General features: G+C 38.1%; 2 protein-coding genes across 3 annotated transcripts in view; one reads left to right on the forward strand and one right to left on the reverse strand.

Moving 5' to 3' along the window:
- The window catches only part of ELOVL4 (ELOVL fatty acid elongase 4), a 31,563-nt gene extending 18,893 nt beyond the window's left edge, over window positions 1–12,670 (reverse strand). The window contains exon 1 of one of the 2 annotated variants that reach the window (XM_034990608.1): window positions 12,250–12,670. In XM_034990608.1, the coding sequence (XP_034846499.1) occupies window positions 12,250–12,349 (100 nt within the window). In that variant the 5' untranslated portion in view covers window positions 12,350–12,670. The remainder of the gene's footprint in view (window positions 1–12,249) is intronic. The other variant, XM_034990607.1, reaches the window with a different exon arrangement.
- Window positions 12,671–12,960: 290 nt separating this feature from the next.
- The window catches only part of TTK (TTK protein kinase), a 77,985-nt gene continuing 71,640 nt past the window's right edge, over window positions 12,961–19,305 (forward strand). Inside the window, exon 1 of the mRNA XM_034990603.1 lies at window positions 12,961–13,032. The gene's annotated coding sequence lies outside the window, so the exon portion shown is untranslated. The remainder of the gene's footprint in view (window positions 13,033–19,305) is intronic.

Below are 19,305 nucleotides of genomic sequence, written 5' to 3' on the forward strand. Positions count from 1 at the left end.
CTAAAAGATATAGAAAATCTCTGTTGGGATAAAAAACAACTAAATGTTCTATAGAAATGCATGCCATTGTTTGGTTTTCTTAAATATATTTTTAAACCAATAGCTTAAGAACATTTTTAATTCTTCTTTTTCCATATTATACATAGTAGGAGATTATCAAAGAAATTAAGAATCCTTCATTCCCTTGCTATTCAAAATGCTGTACTCCAGCAGAAAAGTATCTCCCGGAAGCTTGCTAGAAATAAAGAATCTCAGGCCTCAATCCAGACTACTAAACCAGAATCTGTGTTTTAATAAGATTCCCAGGTGATTTACACATTAAAATCGCTTTTTTTTTCTTTTAACAATATCTACATCTATTTAACCTGCTATAAACAAAAGAAAAACACACGCCTAACAACCAACTAGAGATACTGAGTAGCTTCAGGAGTATATTCAAGACATGAAGAAGTATGTACTATATATTATTCTCCAAAATTATTCATCCTTCTTTGCTATGTTGGAACCAAAAGCTGCAAATCAACACCATGTTTTTATATCTCTCTACTAACCACTAATATACAAGTGATATTGTTAAAAATCCATTTCCATTTACTGACTACACAAAAATAACAGTCAATGTCACCTTGTACACTAGAGATTCCCCCAAAGGGAAACTGCAGTGTTTTTCTTAAGGAGGTATTCAATGCCTTCCTCCATTTATTATAAAGGTCATGAGGGCCAGAGCCACAGTCCTTATTCCTCAATGTATCTGTAACAATGTCTAGTATACAAGTACCCTCAAACATTGTTAGGAGAAATTTTTAATGAAAAATGTAGGTAACTGTTGTCAAGAAGAGTTTGAGAAGGATTTTATCTCTATAATAGGGATAAACCAAATGACACTATAAGGCCTCTTCTAGGTTCTAGTCTAAAATGTGATGTATAATGTATTTTCCACCCCAGGTAAGATCTTGGGTATCAGTGAGGTGAAAAAGGCAGAAGTAGAGGAGAAAGGGTCTTCACACAACTGGATACGATGGACAGGTAACGATCCGAGATATACTCTAGAACTGAAGCACAGATTCTGAAGGTGGTGGATGATTAAGAGTCCAGTCAGTTCCTACTGAGTCAGGGTGATGAGCAGGGAAAATTTCTGCTTTAACCTCCCCTACGTCCTCAGGAAAGAGGATGATGGTTTCAGCTGGAAAGACTGCCTGGATGAATGAAAGGAAAGGGCAGCCCTTACAGGGGGTGGACCAGTCAGAGGCTAGGCCAAAAAATGGCCAAGAGGTCAGTGAGTGATGGGCAGACAGGACAGAATGGAGGTCCTTTCCAGCAAGGCAAGGGTAAGCTGCAGCATCTGAGGGAATGAGGGGGGAAATGGCCTGAAAGCAGAACAAGAGGGCAAAAATGTTTTATGTAACTCAGTAGTAGTACAGTCACCTAAGAGCCTGAAAGAATGGATGGAGGAGTTCAAAAACAGAAAAAAGGAAAGAAACATTTTGGTTCCAAGTTTGCCTGAACAGAGATCATGATAAAGGCAGAAAGTGAGAGAAATGATAAAATTTCCCACAAAGAGCAGATAAATAGGGATGGACTCGGAAGTTGCAAAGGGGAAAAGACAGTAACACAGATGAGCTGAGTGAATCAATAAGTGTTACAAACTGAAGAGTGATTACTCTGAGTTTAATATGGGAGGGTTAGTACTAGATGGAGAAGATCCAAGAAAGTCAGTTCACTCACTTGGAAAAAGGGAATAATAGTATGCAGCCCAAAGGAGTATGAGGATCAAATGTGGTAATACATGCGAAGCATTAGATATAGTCCCTGGCACTTAGTAAGCATCCAATAAATGTTTGCTATTATTACTGGACAGTAAAACAGTATCCGTTGTATGAACAGGGAACCCGTCCTGCATTAGGAAAAGGTCACTGATGTGGGAAGGTGAAAGATCTGGATTAGGTCCCAGCTTCATTACTTTCCAGCTGTGTAGTTTTTAGTCTGTTTCTGCATCATGGAATGATTAAATAATACCTACTTTATGGGGATGCTATGAACATTAAATAAGGTGTATAAAATGCACACTACAGGATGTCATAGTCCATAAGGGTCCTGCACTAGAAGCTCAATAAATAACAGTGAGTTTCACCATGTGCAGATTATATCTAAATCCATCATTAAAAAAATATAAGGGATATATATATACATATTTTGGACCTTGAACAACATGGGTTTAAAATGCAGGGGGCCACTTAAATTCCTAAATTTTTTTCAATAAATACAATACTATAAATGTATTTTCCTTATGATTTTCTTAATAATATTTCTTTTCTCTAGCTTTATCATTAAGAATATAGTATATAATACTATAAGAAAGTATGTTAATTGACTATATGTTATGGTAAGGTTTCTGGTCAAAAGTAGGCTATTAGCAGTTAAATTTTGAGGGAGTCAAAGGTTATATGTGGATTTTTGACCATGCAGGGGATCAGCATTCCTTAATCCCTGCATTATTCAAGAGTCAGTTGTGTATTTTTCTCCCAGACCTTTTATTGCCCCAAATCCCCCCACCTTTTGGCATTTTTTTCCTTTTCCCTATGAACGGGATTTTATGATTATGTCATCATATAAATGTGTTTTTTTTTTTTTTAAGAAATACATTTTTTTTTAAAGATTTTATTTTTATTTGAGAGAGAGAGAATGAGAGAGAGCGAGTACATGAGAGGGGGGAGGGTCAGAGGGAGAAGCAGACTCCCTGCCGAGCAGGGAGCCCGATGCGGGACTCGATCCAGGGACTCCAGGATCATGACCTGAGCTGAAGGCAGTCGCTTAACCGACTGAGCCACACAGGCGCCCTAAATGTGTTTTTGATATAAAAGAATGATGCCTCACATCCTGGAAGCCAAGATAAAATGCAGATAAGTGGTTTCCTTCTCACCCCATTTTCACATTTTGTTTGACTTCTCAGAAAAAGCAGTCATAAAACTTCCTCCCTGTACTAATCTGGGAGTTCAAAGTCCAAACATCCCCCTTAGTGCCACTAATGATCTTAAGGATTTAAGAAAATTGAAATGGTGTTTCCTTTTAGCAAAAAAAAAAAAAAAAAAAGATTGCAGATACCATTGGAGCGTGTACATGTGTTTTTTTTTTTTTTTAAAGATTTTATTTATTTATTTGACAGACAGAGACATAGCAAGAGAGGGAACACAAGCGGGGGGGGGAGGTGGGAGAGGGAGAAGCAGGCTCTCCGCTGAGCAGGGAGCCCGATGCGGTGCTCTATCCCAGGACCCTGGGATCATGACCTGAGCCCAAGGCAGACGCTTAACGACTGAGCCACCCAGGTGCCCCAAGTGTGTATGTGTTTTAATGGGAACTGTGGCCATAATCTTCTTATGCTAACAGTTCCGTAAGCTGGAATATCCAATGGGTAAAATACTATTGGTCCTGAATTTATTCCTTTTCACCAATTACCAATAGTTTCAGATTCTTACACTGTGAAATTTGGCAAACATTTCCATAATTCTCTTTGAATATACTTTCTTTGTCCTAGCCACTCCATGATATAGAAGTCAACTTCATCTTCTCAGGCTAAATACCATTTCTTATACCTTACATATGTATATTCATATATATGATTTAAACATATAAATTTATATAAATAAATATCACTTTTTAGTTTAATCTCATACAACAGCCCTTACAGTACCTTTGAGTATTTCAGATGTTTTTCTTTAGATTACCTCTGGTGGTATTATGACTTTGTTCAGATTTAATATTCAAAAGTACTGATACTATATAGATAAGATAGCAGTATAAGATAAGATAAAGTCAGAGAAAATATATAGGTCAGAGAATTGATTATTGCTTTCCTGCTTGGCTAGTGTGATGGGGAGACAAGAGCACTGGGCTAAGAGACAAAACAACCTGTTAAGCCCATTTCCACTACAGTGTTCATCCACAAGTGACTTAATTTCTATGACTCTCAGAAACTTCTAAAGATCTGAAAATAACAATGCCTGCCAGGCCTATCTTCCAGGTTGTGAAGTTTTTGGTAAAATTGTAAAGCAAAAAACAAAGGCAAGTTTGTCTTCCTTGTTATTTGCTACTTTCTAGCCATTAGGTACTTTTTTAGGCAACAGCTATGCATTCTCCTTATAAAGCCATTTACTGTAAGCTGAAAAAACAATAAAAGAATTGTCAACAAAAATAAACTAGCCAGTTAGTTTACCAGCAAAATGAGTTTATGGGAGGATAGCAGAGGAACTGCAATTTTGGACATGCAAACCACGGTGAACTATAGGCAAGTCCTGAGAACAAATGAGGAAAGCATCCTTTTAATAGAGGGAAAAACAAGCTGGCAGGGGTTATTTAGAATGATCCACTGGAAGAGGGTGACAGTTCTGGGTTGTGGCAACTTTTAATTAGCTGGGTTGCTGCTGGGCCAGGAGAAAATCCTCCTCCTGCTGGGTGGGGTGTTAAGGTAAGCCTCTTCCTGAGGGTTGGAGTGTGTAAATAGGCTGTGACAAGTGGCACATGCCTGAGAGTTGCCCCTTCAGAACTTCCCAACTCCATTTTTTAAAATTTTATTTTTTTTTATTTTTAGTAATCTCTACACCCAATGTGGGGCTCGAACTTAAAATCCCGAGATCAAGAGTTGCATGCTTTTCTGCCTGAGCCAGCCAGGTGCCCCCCCCAAATCCATTCTCAATGAGCTTTTCCTTTACTCATTTTCACAGAATCAACTGTTTTACCAATGAACGAAAGATCATGTCTAGAGGTACTATATTAATTTTGTATGAAATGTTTAAAAAATTATGGTAAAAAGACATAACGTAAAATGTACTTAATCATTTCTAAGTGTACAGTTCAATGATGTTAAGTATATTCACATTGTTGTACAACCAATCTCCAGAACTTTCTCATCTTGCAAAACTGAAACTCTATACCAACTAAACAACTCGCCACAGACCCTGGCAATCAACACTCTACTTTCTGTTTCTATGAATTACACTACTTTAGAGTCCTTATATAAGTGGAGTCATCAAGGCTCATTCATGTTTTGGCATGTGTCAGAATTTCCTTCCTTTTTAAGGCTAAATAACATTCCATTGTATGTATACATGACATTTTGTTTATCCATTCATTCACCAATGGACATTTTCCACCTCTTGGCTCTTGTTAATAATGCTTCTATGAACATGGGTGTGTAAAACTATATGAAACTCTTTAACAATATATATCTGTGCTTAAGTTTTCATTTGATAAATAAAAATAAAAACAAAGCTTACTCCTTTGACTACTCCAGTTCAAAATTACAAATGCCTTTCTGTGATTGCACCTAACAGGGAGTAACTGATTCCTTCAGTGGATTAATACATTTGCCTTTCAAATTCCAAGACTTATATTCTAAGTAAAATGCAATCACAAAATATATTTAGAGGTATTTAAGAATGACTATATTCCATAAAGAAAGACACATGACAAAAACAAGATATTTTAAATTAACATCTGGTTAAGGAACATACTTATACCAAAATTATTTAATTTCTTTTGTTTTCCCCATAGTCTAAGACCTATATATTTGTAGCAATTTTATAAGAATTTTAAGCCATACTTCCAAATTTTAGAAATGCTCATAAAGTGCCTATAATTGAAAATCTTTTCTAAGTACATATGATAAAATTTTGCATTTTCTGTAGAAAAAAAATATAAAGTAAGATTAAGTTTAGACTATTTAAGCCACCACTTTAGGAGACATTATGAGGACTCAATAAAGTGGCCATAAGAGATGACAGAGTTTCAACTATCTCAGGGTACAGGTAGCAATATGAAACCCAAAGGATCATGAACAACTTGCCCCAAACCACATAACAAGCCATCCTCAGAAGCTGTATGTTACATAATAAATGTAATGTATAATTACGTATATTACATACATAATATATAATAATTTAAAGTTATTGCTATTATTTTTGACAAAATAGATAACTCTTGGTTATTCAAGAAATACCTAATTAAACAGGTACAGTATTATGGCAACAAACACAGTGCTATGTCAAAGTAGGTCCTTAAATATCTATATCCCTTTGTTTTTCTATTCCTTTACCTATTTCTATGGAGCAGATAAGAAAGTAAAAATGATTAAATGTGAATCTGTTATTTGCTCTATTTTAGCAACACTAATAATGGGTTTGTTGGAAAAGATTGGAATTATTGCAGAGTGAGGTTTTTAAATTACTGACCAATGTATGTTTATTTGAAGTTGCTTGACCTACTTAAAGAATTTTTTAAAATTTCATGTATATCCAGAATTTAACAGTCCAGTGAGACCTTACAGATTACCTAATTCAACTCTCTTAATTTACAGATGAAAAAAGTTTGGAAAAACAAAGGGACCTGTCCAAACTCTCAAAGCTAATTAGTGAAACTAAAGCCTAGGACTGAAGCCTAGGTCATCTAAATCCCAGTCTAGTGTTCCTTCCTTTCTTTATTTCAGGCTGCCCTCCTCACTTCCACACTCACCACAATACTTCTGCATTGACAGGGAAGAGAGAATTATATCTCATTTTATAACTCTTGAAAATAACTCTTTTGTGCTAATAAATGATTTAATGGTTTGATTCCTTCATTAAATAGAGTCAACATCAGTTGAATTTATTGCTAACTTATGATAAATATCATTAAAAAAAACTTCCTATAATTTGGTGTGGCACCAAACTTTATTAGTGTTTAGCAACCAGAATATATCACTATTTGAAATTATGCTTGATTAAGGGGGTTATCTCTTGATACATATCAAATCAACAAATCCAAGAGCACTCCCTAGTGTTGGGGATAAAAATACAAAGAGTAAAGGGGTAAATAATAAAAAAGGTTAAATAGGTCAAGACAATGGAGTTACAGAAGGAATGGCACAAGGAAGTGCACGAGCAATTGCTAAAGGGAATGGGATCAGATGAAGGAATGAACTGCTCCAGGGTACATGGCCAAGAAAAGCTTTGTGAAGGAGGGCTCCTGGAGAGATAGAGAGGAGAAAGGGCAGTGAAGGCACAGGGAACAGTGTGACAAGAAAAACAAAGATAGACATGTGCATGTTTTACTCAAGAGGGAGTTATCCAGCTGGCTGGAGCTAGAGGTCTATGGACAAGGATATACCAGAGGACCAGGTTAAAAAGGAAATTTGGAAACTTGGTTTTGAAAGGCCATGTGTTTCCTCCCTTCTCTTTTCTAAAAATCAAAACCCTGATGAGTTTTAAAAATGCATTTGAATTCATTCTCATTCCAAGGGAAAATAAAACAGTAACACCTTGGTTTTTAAAAGAAGAAACGTCCCGATCATGAAAAGGAAAAAAAGAGCCATCTACAGTGAGAAAAGACAGATTCTGTCACACAACACTTCTCTATGTTCTTAAATGTCTAATTTGAAATAATAAATGACTCGATAAATCCTAAAATAATACTTAGGTTACTAATATTAAATCACTCACTAATGACATTTATCATGTGACTTGAGAAAAAAACTAACAACTTCAATTTTAAAAAGATGACTACTTCTTTGCAGCTCACAAAGGTACAGTCTGATATAATCACCTACGTAATTCTTAAAACCTGTCCCCCTAAGCCAAAAAATCTAACTGTATAAAAGTGTCCTGGCACCAGTTTTAGAATTTGCATTGTTTTACCCTCCTGTAATTTCATCTGTGATTGGATGTTCTGTGATGAGGCTGCTGGGGAATAGACAAGAGTATCAGATGTTAAAGTCCAAGAGTCTGCCATCAAAAATAAGAACCAGACAAAAAAACAAAAAAACCCTAAAACGGTATGGACCTCCTAGAGGTTTCAGGGAGGTTATGAGACAGAAGGATAACTCTAGGACCTCACTGAAAACACTAGCTAAGGGAGATCCCATGTTAGGAGCTGATGTTCCACATATTTGTCTTTAATTAGCTGCCTAGAATTTAGTGTCTTTTCTCAAAGAAACATTAAAAATGATAATTAGGTTTCCAGGCTAGGCTAAATAAAAAAAAAATATTTTAGACAATAACAAAGATTAAAGACTATACATTGATTGTGACAAATAATAATACTAATGTAAATATACTGTAAGACACATGCTCCTCTGGGACCTAGAACTCCCTGGGACAGACCTTTTACCCCAGATTATTTGAGCTGAGTTAAATGTCCCTTCCCACAAGCCTCCAGTTTCAGCAAGCCAGGATGACTCACGGACTTATCTTAAAAACATTCCCAGTTTCCATGAATTTTTAGTCTTTGATGCCCTTTTTAGTCTACCTATCCAAATACTCTCTGAAAATATACACATCAACTCCACATGGTGACAGCCAAAATATTCTAAAAATAGAATCTTACAACTCAAGACTGTGGTGCAGGTAAAAGAAGTGAAGATAAGAATAGGAAGAAGGGCTTTTCTGACTTCCCTATGTGCCAGCTAGGCCTGATTCTGACAGATCACAGATCATGCCTTCAGACCATGATACCAAGCAAAGCGGCAGTGACCAAGTGCACTCATTCTCTCCCCAGAGCCCAGAACTATTCCTACACATAGTAAGCGATGAGAAAAGAATAAATGATTATATAAGCCTTGCTTCCAAATTTCATCATCATCTTACAGCGTCCTCCTTCTTCGTATACTACTCATCCCCTTTTCCCTTCTGCCCTCCAAAGTGAATTTAAGGCCAGCTAAGCTGGCCTTCTATGCTCTAAGTTCAAATCCCAAGAGAGCAATGCCAACCACCACCCCATACACACACACACACACACACACGCACATGTGTGTACATACTTCATGAACAATGGCTGTTTAAAAACATGTGGTCAAAAAGAAATAAGGCGGTATCAGGCCTTATTGTAGGCATGCTGGCTATTAACTTTGTAGGATGCTTCTATACTAATTTCAGTTAACACAAAAGGCTACTAATAAGGATTTATTAAAATAAATACAACAGATAATGTAGATAATTTGGGTATTTATAAATTGGAGAATATTAAGATTCATCAGTTTTTAAAAATTTACATACAACTTTGATTATATATATAATTTGAGCCTAGGATCCCAGTCCTAATAATTTTAATGTACTCATAAAGTAAAAGAATAGAAGAATAAAATACAATGACATCAGAGTTCCTACTCCCATGCCACCAACTAGTATAAAGTTCTACACCAGTCTATACTTTCCTATTAATATAAACTGAGATTAACTTACTTGTTCAAAATATCTAAAAATATAATATAGGGAAGTAGAAAATTATTTTTGTTCTTTTTCTAAAAGTACAGCTTTTTCAGTTTTAGTACCAATGTATAAAGTATTAACAATTACAGTAAAAGTAACATTTTCTGTGTTAATACTCTATGGGTCGTAGTCTGTATTTGCTAAGTATGTGCCTTTGAAAAGCCCAGTTTTTATACATTGCCTTGAACATTGCTTTATGTTTTATTAAATAGCACCATTTGATATGATAGCACAAAATGGTCTTTTCCTAGAAACTGTTTGCCCTGGGGCAGAAATCTCTTGAATCACCAAATATACTCTACAAATCTGTAACTATTCTTATTATGACAGTCCAAAGTAGATATACTCATTTATACTTAGGTAGAAATTTCAGTGGAGAGAAACAGTTAATGAACTAATAAAACAAAGGCAGAAGCATAGAACTACAGTCTAGGGATGAAAGCACTCAAGGGCACAGACCCTAGTTCACATCTTGCTCTCTCTGAATAATCTGTATCCTTTTTTTTTTTTTTTAAAGATTTTATTTATTTATTCATGAGAGAGAGAGAGAGAGAGGCAGAGGGAGAAGCAGACTTCCCACAGAGCGGGGAGCCCGATGCGGGACTCGATCCCAGGACTCCGGGACCATGACCTGAGCCGAAGGCAGACGCTTAATCATCTGAGCCACTCAGGCGCCCTAATCTGTATCCTTTTGCCACACTCACTAAGATTTCTCAAGACCATCTTTCTCTCCATCCACTTTATTTCCCCCTCTTTCCAAACATCTGACTCATCAACTTTTTATTCAACCTCATGTAATAAGCTACTCTTCTATTTCAAAACTCATTCACTCAGATTTTTGTGAAATTATAGCAACAGGAGATACTCGTGGAATCAGAGCAATGTGAATGAGTCAAAGAAAGGAAACATGGAGAGCTTGGGCTAAGGATGAAAGGAAATGGGAAACCATAGGGTTCAGGTCTATTCTGCCTGAATCTAAAAAATACTCCTCCTCACAGCAGCAAGGCAGAACAAAGTATATCCCACTAAGCCTCTAAGTTGGTTTAAGAAATGCCATCTACCTACACCAGGTAGCTCATTACAGAAAGCAAGGAAGCAGTCTCAAGTTTCGTAAGTGGATAGCCAGAGCATGGGTGAATACGTCCTTCCTTCTGACTTGCTAGTGAGAGGTCACTTGTGTTCCAGTGGCTACTCTCACTTCTCAGGCTTAGCCTACAATATTATTTTATATGCCCTTCACAGGGTAGTAGCAAGCTTTCACATGAAGCAACTGCATAAAATTTCCTATTTCATTCATGGTATTTTTTACACGAGCACCATTAGGAAGGAATGAACCAAGACAGAAAGGTCTATTCTACCTTTGTGCTCGGTTTGTCTTTCTGAGACTCAAGAGGCAGGGAAGCTCTGAGATGGGAAGGGAATGATAGACAGGAAGAAGAACTTCTGGGTGTGGCTCTGGCTGTATGGAGACTGGAGAACCTTGACAATGTCTGAACTCTGAAGTATGCAAAGTGCAATTATCTGCCAAAGCTGATGTTTAGCTCTGCACAATTGTGTAATGGGAAACCCTGATGCAATGTCTAAATAACCAAAGTCACAGAGATGAAGGGAAGGGTATATCCTTCCCAGTTTTTGTAGGTACAGCATAACCTCAGTGTAACAGCACATAGAAGAAAGACTTAAGGAAAAACTCCCTTAAAAGCTGCCTTTTAACCATTTTCAATCACAATGGCTTATTAAACAGCTTATTTCTCAGTGCCAAACTTGAGATTCCTACTAAAGAAGTTAAAGCCGCATCAATGTCAAAGAATCATTTTGTCACACACAGAAATAATTCCAGCACACATTTTCTCCACAAAACGTATCCCACGTATTGTAATCATGCTGTAACCACTGTCCCATTTACACTAACAACAAATATAAAACTACAGGAATATATTTTCATTTCTAGGTAAGGAAGGCAGAGAGTCACAACATGTAACGTTAGTCTCTTCCACTGCTGGGATTGCGGTGCAATACTGCAAAGGACTAGTTAATTTTAAATCGTAAGATCATTTCTAAAATCCTGTTGGGCTAATTTTTTTATTTCAAAAACCTTTAAATGCTTTAAAACTAAAAGCAAATGAAGCAAATTAAGAAAATAAATGGTAAAGTGTAAAAATAACATAATAATAGCACAACTACTTCCACTAGAGGAATCAACCAACTGAAGATCCCTGTCAAATACTCCAACCGCTAAAGGGAAAAGTTTGCTAATTTAAGAAAACCGTATATATGTAGGCTGCTGGGACAACCTCTAGGTGCTGCTGTAGAGACCCCTTTCCTAAAGACTTATTTCTTTCCCGGTATTTTAGTCTCCCCCTCCCCCTAACTGCACTGCACTGCGCAAAACACAATCACTTCAAACATATCTGCTGTTGAAAAAGCCTCAGAAACGGACCTTCTTCACGGTTCAAGAAGCCAAACAATGGCTTTTTACTTTTTATTCCAAATTACACTGTAGATGGATGAGCTAGACAAAATACTAGCAGGTTAGCAGGTTGTGTCAAAGCAATCAGGAGGCCGAAGAAGCAAAAACACAGCGACCACTGGAGCCCTCCTCCTTCCCCCAAGCCATCTCGCCAAATGGACTATTACTAAATGTTAAAATCAATCCTGTGCCTAAGCTAAAACGGTCAGATGAGATTGGGAGATGCGGGTGTAGGGTGGAGTGGTTCCTGCGTCGAGCCCTTAGCAGCACAGACTCCATCTGATTTGTCAGCTCCAGCATCCGAGAAGCTGAAGAGAGATGGAGGCTCAGAGGAAAACCGTGCGAGCGTCGGGGGCGGGGGGGGAGTGCGGAGGGAGAGGCCTTAACGTTCGGATCAGATTAACCAGTGCCCGACCGCGGTCCCCGCGCCCCGGCATCTCCTCGGATCCGCAGCATCCCAACAGCCACAGGGAGCAAGGGACTGCAGGGCCGAGGGCTGGTGTCTCCCGCAGGGCCGGGCGAAGACCGAGAAGCCAGCCGCTTTACCTGTGATGGACCAGGTCCAGCGGTAGAACTCCACGGTGTCGTTCAGCGCCGTGGACACCACGCTGAGGACACTGCCCGGCTCCGAGTCCAGGAGCCCCATCTCGGCGATAAGCGGGCGCCGGCGGCAGCGGGAGGAGAAAGCGGAGACACCGTGGGAGGGTTGACCTCCGAGGCGACGGCCGACGGAGCGAGCGGCAGCCGGGGACCCCTCCAACGGCGGCGGCCCAGCTGCGTTTTCTCCTTCTCCTCGGGGCGCCGCGGCGACAGGGATGCGGCGGCCGCGTCGACTAGCCGGGCGGAGTAAAGGTACCGTCCAGGCTCCTAGGAGAAAGAGGAGGAGGAGGAGATCTCCCGTAAGCGCCAGGCGCTTGCAGCAGTCTGCCGCCTCGCGCGGCCGCCGCTCCAATCTCCTCGTCCCGAGTCACGTGGCCGCGCGCGAGGCGGAGGGGCCGACGCCCCTCCTCCCGCCCGCGCGCTGGGACTCTTGCGCAGGGATGAGGCTGTCGTGGGACCGCGAGAGTCAGGTCCGCGCAGGCGCGCGCCGTCCCACACCTCTAGTGTCTCACACTTTTTCAGGTCGCGCGGGAGCAAGGCACCTGGGCGCCTCTTGACTACCTACCCCCGCGAGTCTCCCCACGCCTCCTCCGTCTCCGTCCTCAGGAGGAGGGTACGCCGCCCCTGCGGAGGAGCATGTCGCCTTCCCACGGGTGACCTCGCATCCATCCCTGATACATCTTAGGAAACAGGACGGGGAAGAATGGGCGTTTTGTGGGCAAGGATGAGGTAGGCGAGACCTTTGGTCCTTACCTGTCATTCACTTCTATTTACTTTGGCTTCCTTTTTTTTTTCACCCCCACCAGCACATGCCTGTCATGACAAGAGAAATGCACAAGTTATCCCAAGTTAGTCAAGTGATATTTGTCTTCCACGCTGCAGTGGTGGAGAATGGACTGTGGGGTCTACTGATTAACCAGTTGACAAATAATTTGAATGAATGCTTGCATGTGTTTTGTAAACTTTTTAATATACATGGAATAATCAAAGCAATATAGTTGTATTAAATAGGGTCGTTAGAGCTTCAGAGAAGGAGGAGGACCGAGAGGGAACTTACAGTTAGAGAACTCCTCTTGGACCTGAAGGAGTTGAGAGGAACATAAAAGGATCATTGCTCAGGAAACACAGGACAATCTAGGTGAAAGAAGAAAAGTATTTATTTTTAAAAAATGTTTAGATAATAAAGTGGGAGGCAACAGGATAATCTACCCCTGAAAAGTGAACCACCTGAAAAGTAGCAAATATCCACTACATACAGTTCTTAATTTGATAGTTTCTGACATCAAACAAGATCTTTGAGAATAGTTCGGTAAACTTCTCACCTACTTGTTACCTAAAGGCATGACCTACTCTTTGTTTAACCCTCTCTCCAATTGTTGGTTTAGGAAGTTCCATTTAGAGGCCACAGTCAGGTGTGTGATTGCGTCTGCTCTTTAACACTGTTAAAATAATGTGAATACTGTTTTTCATCATGTTTATTTGATTTATTTGTTTTCCAGTTGATTTGGCTGTATATTCTTTGACTTTATTTTATATTGGAAACATCATAGAGGATAAGAATTATTTTCGGTTCTTCACTGAAGACCTAACCCAGTGCTATAAATAATAATTAATATTTATGATGATGTCAAAATTATAATACTTATTTCAGAACTTGAAGACTATTATAAGTTACAGGAGCTTTACGATGAGAAAAGATATTTAAATGTAATTGATTTATTGCATCAAGCAACCACAGTCTTCTTTAATGTTCTGTTCCTGAAATTAACCAAAAAATGTAATTTATCAAATATATTTACCAGATTAAATTTTCTGGATTGAATTATGGTTTCTCAAGTCTCAACCCCAAGTTATGTGTATCATACTGATTCTAGTAGATATATATAGGTATAGATATAGAGGTATGTAAATATATCTCTATATGTATATACATACATTTTTTTTTAAAATCCGGTCAAGTTGTAATACCTGGAGAGTAGATAAAGATCAGTGCTCTACTCATGTACTTTGATGACCTAAGTTGATGAACCAAAGTTCAGATTAGTTTGGCCTTCATCTCGAAAATTGATTACTACTTTTATATTGTGAAATCCTGGATGCTTTTTAAGGAGAACAGATCCCCACCCTCACCTGCATTCACACATACAAAACATTAGCATCTTTTTTCCCCAAGTTTTTATTTAAATTCTAATAGTTAACATATATGATAAAATTGGTTTCAGGTGTAAAGAATTTAGTGATTCATCACTTACATATAACACCCAGTGATCATCAGGAGTGCACCCTCTATTCTCTATAGTTAAGAGTCTATTATGGTTTGCTTCCCTCTCTCTTTTACTTGTTTAATACAGTGTGAACTTGTTAAAACAGCTTCAGATATTTTTCTAGCCTCTTTGAATAGAGGCCAGTTTAAGTCCCTTTATTCACTAGGGGGCGCCTATCACATATAAGAAAATCCCAGACAAGTAATGACAAATCTAAGGGGTAACAGTTTCCTCCACACTCCCTGGAAGAGTAGTATGTTTATTTGCATTTATGAGCTGTCTAAATATACACTAAGAACAAGAACTCTAGAACTTACTCACTCAGGAACTCCATTACCCAGCATAGAGACTAACAGTCCAGTACATTCTCAATTCACAAGTGGTTTAGTGGTTTACAAATACTAGTGGCTGACTAAATCAAAGCCTACCTAATCTATGCAAAGGGAAGGAGACCTGCATATTTACTCACCTAGAGTGGCAGCCATCTAACCAAGATCTTGGTGGCATCATGACAGAACAAAATCAAATATAAGCATCCATAGTATCTGCAAAATTTTTTGGACTAGAGTTCTTTGTTATGGGTTAAATACAAGTAAGATAAAGTTATCTAAAAAACTGAGAGAGGATATGATTATAATAAAAATTGATTTTATCTAAAATAGCAAAATATTTTAACATTTCTTACAGCCCATACAGAGTTAACAACATAAATTAAGCTATCCATTGTTTCCCTAGTGTTTCTGCCTTTCCACATTGTCAATAGCATCAGCAACCTGTGCTTTCAAAAAAAAGTGAACCTAAAAATCTGTTGAATCAGAAGTGAAAGCAAGTAGCTTGATGAAGAATTATAGAAAGATCTTAAATCTTACAGGAGTAAATTGTAGATAATACAGAAAAGGGAGAAAATCATTGGTAATGTAGTTGACCCTTGAACAACACAGGTTTGAACTGTATGGGTCCACTTATACATGGATTTTTTCCGAATAAATATATTGAAAAATTTTTTTGGAGATTTACAACAATTTGAAAAAATTCACAGATGAACCACATAGTCTAGAAATATAAAAAAAAATAAAAAGTATGTCATGAATGCATAAAATATATATAGATACTAATCTATTTTATCATTTGCTACCATAAAATATATGCAGATCTATTACAAAAAATTAAAACTTACCAAAACTTACCCACACAAACATTTACAGATCATACATGGCACCATTAACAGTTGAGAGAAATGTAAACAAAGGTAAAGATAGAATATTAAGTCATAACTGCATGAAATTAACTAGTACATACTGTACCACTATAATAATTTCATAGCCCCTTCCTGTTGCTACTGTGGTGAGCTCAAGTGTTGCCAGTATCCGCTTAAAGCACTGTGTGATACTAATCATCTTTGTGTGAGTAGTTTGTCTCTCTAGTAAATTGCAAATCACAGTAAAAAGTGATCTCTCATCGTTCTCACATATTTTTCATCACAGTTAGTGCAATACTGTAAACCGTGAATAACAAGGTTATAACATGGGACCTATACAAAGTGTCGCTAGTGATGCTGGAAGTGCTCCCAAGAAGCAGAGAAAAGCATGACATTACGATAAAAAGGCGAATTGCTTGATATGTAGCATAGATTGAGGTCTGCAGGTGCAGTTGCCTGCTATATCAAGATGAATGAATCCAGTGTAAGGACCGTTGCTTTAAAAAAAAAAAGAAAGAAAGAAAAGAGAAGTCATGAAGCTGTTACTGCAGCTCTGCCAGCAGATGCATAAACCTTGCACTTTTTGCAAAATCCCTTTTATCTCATAATGAAAATGCAGCTTTTATGTGGTTTCAGGATTGCTATAAGAAGAGCATAGCTATAGACTCTAACATGATTTGAAAAAAAAGCAGTTACTGTATGAAAACTTAAAACAAAAGGAAGCTGAAGTATGTGATGTTGGAAAATTTAATGCCAGCAAAGGATGGTTTGATAATTTTAAAAAGAAGTTTGACTTTAAAAATGTCAAGGTAACAGGAAAAGCAGCTTCTGCCAACCAAGAAGCAGTAGATGAGTTCCCAGACACCATTAAGAAATTGAGGAGATAAAAAGAAAGAAAGAGAGAAATCATTAAGGAGAAAGGATATCTGCCTAAACAGGTTTATAATGCAGACAGAAGTGCCCTATTCTGGAATAAAATGCCACAAAAGACATTTATTAGTAAGGAAGGGAAGTGAGTACCAGGATTTAAGGCAAGAAGGGATAGGCTAACTGTACTGTTTTATGCAAATGCAGTCAGGTTTATGATCAGGACTGCTCTTATCTACAAAGCTGCTAACTCCTAAGCCTTGAAGGGAAAAGATAACACCAGCTGCCAGTCTTTTGGTTGTACAACAAGGCCTGGACAACAATAACCCTTTTTCTGGATTGGTCCCATTAATGCTTTGTCCCTGAAGTCAGAAAAGACCTTGTCCATAGGGGGTTGCCTTTTCTTTCTTTCTTTTTTTTTTTTTAAGATTTATTTATTTATTTGAGAGAGAGAGAGAGAGAGAGAGTGAGCAAGCAGGGGCAGGGGCAGAGGGAGATAGAGAATCCTAAAGCAGACTCCCCACTGAGCACAGAGCCTGACACAGGGCTCGATCCCAGGACCCTGAGATCATGACCTGAGCCGGCCACTTAACCAACTGAGCCACCCAGGCACCGCAGGGATTGCCTTTTAACGTTCTTTTGATGTTGGACAATACCTCTGGCCACCCAGAATCCTACGAGTTCAACAGCAAAGTTGTTGAAGTGGTCTATTTGCCCCCACACACAGTATCTCTAATTCAGCCTCTAGATCAGGGAGTCATAAGGACCTTTAAGGCTCATTACACATGGTACTCTGTGGAAAGGATTGTTAAACTATGGAAAAGAACGCTGATAGGGAGAACATCATAAAAGTAAGGAAGGATTACACCAATGAAGATACCATCACTATTATAGAAAAAGCTGTGGAAAAATATCAAGCCCAAAGCAATAAGTTCCTGCTGGAGAAAACTGTGTCCAGATTTTGTGCATGACTTCTTAGGATTTATGACAGAGCCAATCAAGGAAATCATGAGAGAGACTGTGGATATGGCAAAAAAAAAAAAGTGAGGGGTGAAGGGTTTCAAGATATGGATCTTAGAGAAATTCGAGAGCTAACAGACACCACATGACAAGAATTAACAGAAGACGACTTGATGGAGATGAGTGCTTTTGAACCAGTGCCAGATGATGAGGAAGAAGACATGGAAGAAGCAGCGCCAGAAAACAAATTGACATTAGACAATCTGACAGAAGTGTTCCGATTATTCAAGACTTCTTTTGACTTCTTTTATGACAGACCCTTCTATGATACATTTGCTTTATAATTAACAGTGGAAGAAAGATTTACCATATCAAAACATTTTAGAGAAAAAAAAAAAGCAAAAAAGTCAGATAGGAATTCCAGTGCATTTCTGTAAAGTTACAGAGACACCTAGTGTGTTTGCCTCTCCTGACTCCCCTTCCATGTCCTCCACCTCTTCTGCCTCCTGAGACAGCAAGACCAACTGTTCCTCTTTCTCCTCCTCAGCCTACTCAATGTGAAAATGTGGAGGATGAAGACCTTTGTGATAATCCACTTCCACTTAATGAATAATAATCATCATGACATACAGTTAACAAACTTATCTGTGTGTATGTGTGTGTGTCTTTGTGTGAAAATCTCATAACTGCAGCAAGAACTGTGAGTTGTTTTGTGTCATCATCATCATTGCTTAAGTATTCATTGTGTAAAACATGGTGTGTGGGGCTTGTACAGAGTTAAGAGAGCCTATCCTTACATAGGCATAAGGTGAGTAATATTTAATAATATCCTTGTATAACACTTTTGTTAACATGTCTAATTATTTTCTTAGCATAACTTTTTACAAGGAAAATTTCTGAGTCAGGGAGCTTTATTTATTTATTTGTTTATTTTTAGGGAGCTTTAATTTAAAAATTGTGGTACATGATTATCCTCCAGAAATGTTATATCAATTCACAGTGCCACCAAGATCTATGAAAGTGTGCTCATATCCCCACACCCCATTCTCCTCACTGAATTTAATATTAAATAATTAATTTAATTATGTTTTGTAATCATTACCAATCTGATAGGCAAATATTATTTCATTGTTACTTAGTGGTTTATTGTATTTATTGCCATTCTAGCTTCTTTCTTTTGAGAACTGCCTATCTACATTCTTTGCACACTATTAGTTGTGTCTATTTTTCTTATGGATTATAAGAGATTTTATGTAATAAATTTAACAAGTTTGCTATATATGTTGCAAGTGTATTTTCCCAGTTTATTTGTCTTTTACTGGATTTGTTATACTTTTCAACTGGGCATATTGGAGCCTGGAAATAAGTTAGACTCACCCACCGCCACCTCCAAAAGAATTATATATCAGAATGTCTTGTGATCATTTTCAAACTGTATAACCCTTGGAAGTTTTAATTCACACTTCTAGGAGCATATGCTACTCCCTTTCCAAGAATCTTTTTTTTTTTTTTTTCCAAGCTTTCCAAGTATCTTAACTGCAAATAGCTTACATTGGATAATCATCATTTTGGGGTCATCCACTATGTACACCCAGTCTATAGTCTTTCTCTTTTATGGTCATTGCCACTGGTCCAGTCTTCCTTCACATAGCCATCCTTTAAGGCCATGTAGCCACACTTCAAGTCATGCATTCCAGAACAGAGTGATAAATC

This window comes from Mirounga leonina, unplaced genomic scaffold (assembly GCF_011800145.1).
Source record: "Mirounga leonina isolate KUSES-001 unplaced genomic scaffold, KU_Mleo_1.0 Mir_53, whole genome shotgun sequence".
In the NCBI taxonomy this organism is placed as follows: domain Eukaryota; kingdom Metazoa; phylum Chordata; class Mammalia; order Carnivora; family Phocidae; genus Mirounga; species Mirounga leonina.